This window comes from Poecile atricapillus, chromosome 2, assembly GCF_030490865.1.
Source record: "Poecile atricapillus isolate bPoeAtr1 chromosome 2, bPoeAtr1.hap1, whole genome shotgun sequence".
Lineage (NCBI taxonomy): Eukaryota > Metazoa > Chordata > Aves > Passeriformes > Paridae > Poecile > Poecile atricapillus.
Window position 1 is genome coordinate 130,049,807 of NC_081250.1, and position 8,414 is coordinate 130,058,220.

Consider the following 8,414-nt stretch of genomic DNA (forward strand, 5'->3'; position numbering starts at 1 on the left):
AATTAGTAAAAGAGTTGCTAAATATTTTTCTCACATATTTTTTCTGTACTTGCCTACTTTGTATTTGTAGCAGGGCTCACTGGTTTGACTGATCTTCAGTATGAATTCAGAAGATCAAAAATAAAAGGATAATTGTTGATTAAAGTGTTCTCTCTTCCCCCATCTCTTAGATTTCAGTGTTTCTCTTGTCACACAACTGCTTTGGTTATTATATCCATGGTCGCTCAGTGCATGGACATGCAGATACCAATATGGAAGAAATGAATATGAACCTGAAGAGAGAAGCAGTAAGTAAAAGTATTCAAGTTTACACCTGCTCTATTGTTTATTTTATATAAAGACCACACACCTTTGCATTATGGATCTGCAATTGCGCGCTACATTGAACCATGTTACTTAAAGATAGAAGCTGTTAGTATGTAAATATATGACTCAGTAGTTCTTTTAACTAGCTCTTCATCTTCTTTTTTCTTCACTATTTCATCTTGTTACTTCTTCACATTTGAAGGATATAAAATTCCTGTTTCTCGAAAAAGTTTTTTATGTATTTCAGAACCTTCTTTTAAATATTTAAGCTTTTCATAAGGTCATAGCCACATTCAAAAAGGTGCATACCAAAAAGCTTTAGTAAAGAGACAGATCTGAAATACTAATACAGAAACTTGCAATCTGCAAATCAATTCTATTATTCCATCTCTTCTGCTATGGTGATACAACTCATTCTTTATAGACATTAATTTGCATAAGTATTTTTTCTAGTTTGACATATGTTTTATCTTTGCTGCAAGATCAGGCAAATACAAAATGTCTAATACAAGATCATAGACTGCATTAAATTTCATGATATCTTGTATCTTTTTAGGGACAACGAAGAAAGTACCTTAAATAAGGATACTACTATTTCAATGTTTAGTGGACAGAAAAAAATATAACCATGTGAAAATTAAATCTCAAACACTGAAATACAGAGGAATCTTATTGATAATGTTTTTGACTTAAGTGTTCCTACAATTTTTTTTTCTTAATTGCTTACTTTAATCTAATTTTGGGAAAAAACAGGGGGGTTTCTTCATGAAGATGTCAAATTTTTTATTTTCTTGGGGTTTCTGAGATTTATTAAATGTGACCTGAAGAACATACAGAAAAAGTCAAGAATCCAAAACAAAGAAACAGAAAAAAAAGTGAGACAAGTATAGAAAAAATGATAGACCTAAACAAAAGGTCTTCAGAATAAATATCAGAATATGTATTATTGGAAGGTATTGAACCACAGGTGAAAAGAGAAATATGACTTTGTGACAGCAGGGGTCAGGATTTCATGTCCTAAGGAAATCTTGCTGCAATAGAACAAGAGTGCAGTGAATTCAAATATTTAGAGATATTAACTATTATCTATATATGAAAGAGAGGAAATTAAAAGCTTTTGACTATTTTTGGGTCTATGAATGACATTAATAATGTTAATTTACAATTGCTTTAATTGTATAGGAAAATCTGTGTAGTCAGAGAGGTTTGTTACCAAACACAGATGGCCAGACATTTCAGATTTCCATTTCAAGAAAAATGCGACTGCACTATGACTGGATTCATGAAACCTTAACAAGAGTAAGTGAGATATTGTTATTCTTTAAATGTTATTTAAAATATGAAATTTTTCTGTTAAAGTCTTGGTCTTGTTATATTTCAGAAACGTGGTCCTGCCAGGCTTTTGGACTCGTCTGCAAATACTTTTGAACAAAGCACAAGGGCCTACAACGCCATGAACAAATTTCTCAGTTCTTTTATTGATCATGTATGTATATTGACATTACTATATTGAGGAAAATATTCTAAGTACAAACTAAAAATTGTAAATCTAAAGGACTGTAATTCCTCTTTAAGCATATGTGCTTCAAGATTTGTTGTTAAAGATTTTATGGCATCCAGAACAGTGCTTCATTCAAAAAAACCAAAACACCAAAACAATTGCAGTGCTGTCCAGCAGTGCAGACTGCACTTAAAAATGACAAATCCTTTTTTGTTATGTACTTACTTTTGTCTTGGAATAGACCAGTGGTTTTTGTTTCATTAATAAAGGTGTAAGTAGCTGTACTTCACTTTGTATCAGGTTTGAAATCATAAAACAAGTGGTGTTGTTTTTCTTTTTCTTGCAGGTTCATAAAGAAACGGATTATATTGTTAAAGATAAATTGCTGCTTGAACGAATCCTTGGCATGGAGTTCATGGAACCAATAGAGAAAAGTATTTTTTATAATGGTAAAAAGATGTGTGGCATTTGTACTATTTTAAGTATCCTGGTTTCTGTGTAGTTTTCTTTCCCAGGATTTACAATCTAAAATGGACTTTACAGCAGGACGGATCATTGAATGACTGCTTGTGAGGGAAGTATTTAAGAGAAGTTCTTTAGGTTACAGAAATCCTGTTTATAATTTTTCATTTGACTGTGATGTCTTTTATTTAAAGCAGCTGAAAGTAACAGATGTCCACATGTTTATGAAATTCATAATCATAAACTTTGATAGAAATAGTTTGATAGTCTGCTATGGTTCGCAGAAGTTTCTATACAAGTCAGGGTTTCATGGCACTGAAATACACAATTTATAATGAAAATACACTGTTTCTAATGAAACTTGTACTGGACATTTTTTGAAAAAGTAGGAAGTGGGAAAAGAATATGTTGCCTGCAATTGTTTACATATTCTTTTCTCTTATAGAAGTGGTGCTTTTTGATAAAGTAGATAAATGGTCTAGAGTACTTTGGCTATGAAAAAGGTACTTTCACCTTAAAAGACCTGTTTTCTGGGGAACCATTAAACAAAAATAATGCTAAGATCTGAACCTCCTCCTAAATAAGGCATTAAGCATATGATTTTATGATTTTGTTGAGTTGGGGCCAGAGCTGATAGTTACAAAAAATTTCAGTGACAAGGAAGTTATAGCTGCTTCTTCATTTAAAACAACTTTTTAAAATAATCTGATTGAGATCTCAGGAATAAATAGAGTTGTGTGTGACACTGTGTTCATCAGTGTGATGCCATTTTCTAAGTGAAGTTTGTGTTATTTTTCAACAGAATGGCAGGACTATCTCTGTGTTGCCACAGAATGTCATAAATTGCTCTATCTCTGATTTTCCTTTCTTTCACCAGCTTCCTGAGAACGGACTGATGAACTCCACAAACTTGCAACTCACAGAAACACTAATTTTTTAAAAAATGTTCTCTTTCCATAGATGAAGGACACTCTTTCAGTGATGTACTCTATTATGGCAATGAAACAACACTTCTCATCTTTGATATCCTGTTTTTCTCGGTTGTGGATTTAGCTTCCCAAAGTTTTGTTTTAGCAGCAATTCTAACATACCTACAACAAGAGGTAAATTTCAATTTAAGAACAAAGTAATATTTTTTAAATTGGAGTCAGTATGGGAGTTTAAATAGTTAACTAGATAATAAATGCAGTGAGAGAAGATTATATTGAGACCTTATAAAATAGTTTTATTTATTTTGTCAAATAAACTTGTGAGAAATTAATTTTGTTCACATGGTGATCCTGAATGAAAAGGTTACAAATAATTTTAAACAGAAAACATAGATATCTGTTGAAATTAATCTCACGTAATTCTATCATAATTTAGGGTGGAAAGGTAGTGGAAAATGTTTTAAAAATGCTAAAGGAAATTAAGCATCTAATTAATATTATTTGCAATTTTAAAATAATCTGATGTTACTATTTTACGTTAGATACATACTAGTGTAATTATTTCTTCATTAATACATGTTTTCTAAAATGTTTCTAGATATTTAGGTTTATTCGTAATACACTTGGGCAGAAGAATTTGGCATCCAAAACCTTGGTGGATCAAAGATTTCTCATTTAATTGAGAAGATGAAAAACTGTTAAGGATTTAATCATGGAAAATACGAGCATGATCGAAGGGTCTCTGACCTGCATATTAATTGTAGTGCGCTTTTCAACAATAACAATGTAATGGGTTTGAAACTTGTCATTTTTTATATTGTGTGCTATTAAGATTTATTTTTCTGTATTTATAGGGATTTTTTTTTAAATTGTAAAAAAAATAGGCCTTTAAAAAGAAAGGTACATGCAAATAAGACAGAAGTAAACTTACTATTGTTAGAATAAGATAAAAATTATTTTATGGCTTTTGATAAAATATGGACCACTGACTTTGAGGCAACAATTTGAGCATCTGATTGACAGGAGAGGTTGCCAGCTCTGAAATTCTCTGAAAATACCTTAAATCTTGTTGGTTTTTTTAAGTTATTTTGAGGTGTTATGTTTAGCAAATACATGTCGAGTTTTACACAGCACAAGATTTTTTCTTAATTAAGTTAGTACTTCAGGGGGAATTTTTAAAAATCACTTATTTGCAGTGTATCCCACTTGAAATTTTAACATTTCTGTCTTGTGTCGTACAGTACTGTATAATTCTGTCTCTTCTGTTGGAGTTTATAATTGTTTCTCTCATGTGTGGCCTACACATGACATCCCAAACATGTATTTGAGGTACAGTGGTGTTACAGTAATGTAGAGAAAGAGGCTATGATACAGCAAAGGAGATGGTCATCAATATTTGGAATTTCTTCTTGATCTTCTATCTTGTGATGCAAGATATTCAGGGAAACAACAGTAATTATTCTGTCCACTTTTTCCACACAACTGAAATGGAAGCAATTTTTTAAAGTCTTTTTAGAATTGTTTTCACAGGTGCTCATGGTCTCTTAATTTCAGATTTTATTATCTTTAGATATAACAGAGACCATAATCATTTTACCATGATCATATTTTTGGAATTTAGACAAGTTAATAATTACTCAAGTGCCAAGAGTTTGTGAATGGCCTTCAAATCACCTTAAACTGAGGTGTCTACCTCCAATTTTTATCACTGAAAAGTCTCTCTGCCTTTTTATACTTAATGTTTTTTCAGCAAATGGTTAAATATGAATAGTGTTTGCTGGCTTTGTAGCTCTTACTTATCTTTAGATGATTCAATAAGGGACTCTGATGAGCAAAAATACCAGGAAAATATCAGTTAACATCATCTCATGTTTATTCTGAAACAGAGACTGAGGACATGATTCGTTGAATTAGCAGATTTCCAGTGCAGACATGCTTGTCTGAGTTGAAGCAGCATTGCATTTCAGATGGTTTTTGGCTTCATAAAGAGGAACATGTTCTCATGTCGGTACCCTGTCGTATCATACTAAACTGAGAATAACATGGACATAAATCTCACAATCACTATTGCTCCACTGCATTTGCTTTTGGTGTTGCAAAGCCTGTGTCAGTTGCTAGTCCAATACAGTTGTATTGAGTGATAAAATGTGCCTGCCAGTAAGGCTGTGACCAGAGAGATAACTGAAAAGTTGATTTGCAGTGGGACATCCATTTATTAATGTGCAGTTTAGCATGGCCATTTCCATTTCATGCTTTCCTTGCTTCTGTCTGGTTATGGACACAATTCTTAGTTTGTTAGTGCATACTATGCCTCAGAAAAGGTGTGCACACAAAATTTCTAATGGAGTGAAGTGTTCAGGATAAATAAAATTAAGGTTGCTGCACTTAGGATGCATGTAGTAATTAAAGTGTCCATTAGGTTCTGGATCTATTTAAACAGCCAAAAATTTTATTTTCACTGGGAACCATGACTGTATGACCTCATTAGTTGTGAGGTTTCTTGTCAGTGATCTACCAAGAGCCAAAACTAAGCTAAGGAGCCATCTGAAAAAGTCTGCAACAGGACATTCACAAGGCAAAGAGCCTCACCTGGTGTCCATTTATTTCTTTGGTGGGTGTCTTTGCAAATCTGAACTAAACTTAAGTCCTTACAAGTTCTACTGCAAAGTCAGTGCATGAGAGGAAATAAAATCTTTGTCATGTGACCATATTTACCCAAGCTAACAGATGTGACTGAAGGGGTGTAGGGAGTTGCTGTAGTCCATTAATGAGTGAGGGTGACCCTGGTGAAGTGCCCTAATACTGGTCTTTAGACCAGTAGAACTGTGAATAGAGCTGTGCATTACTGTCAATTGTCACAGGCACAGGCTTGTTCTCTCTGAATTCTGGTGATGTGTTCGTGATCATAAAGTTTTTCCAGGGGACAGAACCACACCACCAGCTGGTCAGATTTATGACCAGCTACAGCCAGAATAACTAAACTAACTAGACTTGGGTGAATCAGAGAATGTCTGAAAGCGGAATGAAGATGTGGTTGTGTCATCTGTAGACGTGTGGAGTTAATTAGTTTGGTATTTATCAGTTCAGTACCAGCAGAAATGGAGACATTTCAGCACGTGAGCTCTCACTCTGTACCTTGTTCTCAATGCTTCTGCTAACCAGGTACACCTCTCCACACAAAATTCCTGCTTTTGAGTTTGCTTTAGGTATGCCTTTAATTGTCTCCTGCACAACAGGGCACGTGAAAGCTTTAATGATCTTGCATTTTGCAACTACTGCTAAAAGCAACTCTTAACAGATAAATGATAAATTAATCTAAAAACATCCTGTCAAAACAGTTCAGTCACTTGGCCCTCTCCTTCTCCTCAGTGTACACACTACTCTGTTTTGTTTTATTTTTCCAGATCATTTGTCTAAAATGTTAATATAGCTAACATAGGCACTCTACATGATTTAGGAAATAATTACAGGAGTCAAAAGCTACAGGAATTCATAGAAGCTCTTCTTCACTCTTGTTGTTCAGTGAACACTTGGAACGTGTTGACTGAGCTTCGTTCCCCTATTCCTTGATTTGTTCAGGAAATATCAACCTTGATATTTTTGAAAGAAATATCCCTTGTGATTGTATTTCCAGCTTAATGGTTTTTATTTTTTTTAAATTAATACGCATCTACAATGTGTTGTTCATGTGATGAGTGTCTTTCAGGTTTCTAAATGTTCTGTTTGCCCACATGGTATTTTCAGTCTCTCCTGTATGTTTCTCTGTTTCTCAATAAAAAAAAGGTCAAAGATTTGAGACAGGTTTTTTTTCCACGCGTTAATTGAGTTGACCCAAACCTACAACATGTTTCTTCTTTCATGCACATGAGAGTAGGGCTGCTGCTGGCTCTACAGTCTAGAGAAGCTCTGTCAGAACAAGTGTGAGAAAGCGGTTTTGCAGTCCGTGCAACAATGGTTTTGGATAGCCAAAACTAATGGACTGAGATGGTTATTTTTTGCCAAGTTAGCTACCAAACAAATTATTTCTACAAACAATTAAAATTTGTATATACAGACAAGGTACAGTAACTTCAAAAATATATTAAAATCTACAGGTTTCATGTACTGGTGAGGACTTGCCATTTTACTACAACATTCATTGGAATGGTAGGGGCAGGTGTGTGACTGAGGTAAACCCTGCCAGAGGTGAAAAGTGGGGCTGGCAGGGTGCTCAGCTTCCACCCTCCTATCAGCTGCAGCATGGGCAGCACAGTGATGCCAAGCCCAGCTCGAGGGGTTTTGGTTTGTTTTCAGGCTCAGCAGGAGTGTTTGAGCAGTGGGTGAAGGGGACAGTGATAAATTACCACTGTGACACACTCTTAAGAAAGTAAATGGATGGTGGAAGGAGGTAACTACCAAACCTCTCAAAACTAGTCTCCCTCAACATTAGCTACTTTCCCCTAACTTTTTTTCTCTACCCAGTCACACCCATTTCTCCTGTACCTTATCACTAATTAAAAGCACTGTTCAACTTTCCTGGGCCCCAAGCCACTGCCTTCAGGCAGTGCCTGACATAACCTCCTCCATCACCCCATCACTGTAAACTGAGATGCAGATCCTGCAGGTCTGGCACCCGGGCTCTACCGGGGCAACTGCTGCCTTTCTCCACTTCCCTGGGCAAATGAGGAGAGATGTGGCCTCAGCAGAATGCTGCCAAGCTGAGCAGCACTGTGTGCCAAGGTGTGCCTCAGGGGTGCAACATAGGTTCTTTGGTAAGAATGAAAATCCAAACATAGTCTTAAAAGTCAGTTTTAAAGTCCCAGATTCCTTGTATGTCTAAAAGAAGGAATGAAACCAAGACGCCTCAAAAAACCCTTGCTCTTTGAGCACTGGCTTCCTCCAGCTTTGCCTCTTCTATTGCCTACATACCATCTCCATCCCAGAACACTACCTTCCTTCCTTCCCAGCCTCTTACCATGTCACAGCAGACAGATGACCCCTGTGAGAAAGTCACAGGCCTTGCTGGCCCACCAGTGGCTGCCAGAGGGAGGAGGGTTGTAGATGATGTCCTGCAGGCAGGGTGGCCGAGCTGTGCCAGCCTCCATGGGCACAGGTGTGTGGGCAGGTCTGGGCTCCAGTGCCCGTGGAAAGCACATGGATCCACATGTTGGGCTGGGGATCCTGAAGCCTGTTGGGACAATCCCCAGGGAACTCCATGGGAGATGCATTTGCCTCTC

General features: G+C 36.0%; 1 protein-coding gene across 1 annotated transcript in view; it reads left to right on the forward strand.

The window, feature by feature from the left end:
* TMEM67 (transmembrane protein 67) overlaps positions 1-6,976 on the forward strand; it is a 34,466-nt gene extending 27,490 nt beyond the window's left edge. The window contains exons 23-28 of the mRNA XM_058833400.1: positions 171-287; positions 1,489-1,605; positions 1,688-1,792; positions 2,154-2,256; positions 3,230-3,372; positions 3,797-6,976. Coding sequence (XP_058689383.1) covers positions 171-287; positions 1,489-1,605; positions 1,688-1,792; positions 2,154-2,256; positions 3,230-3,372; positions 3,797-3,877 — 666 coding nt within the window. The 3' untranslated portion in view covers positions 3,878-6,976. The remainder of the gene's footprint in view (positions 1-170; positions 288-1,488; positions 1,606-1,687; positions 1,793-2,153; positions 2,257-3,229; positions 3,373-3,796) is intronic.
* The last annotated feature ends 1,438 nt before the right edge of the window (positions 6,977-8,414 follow it).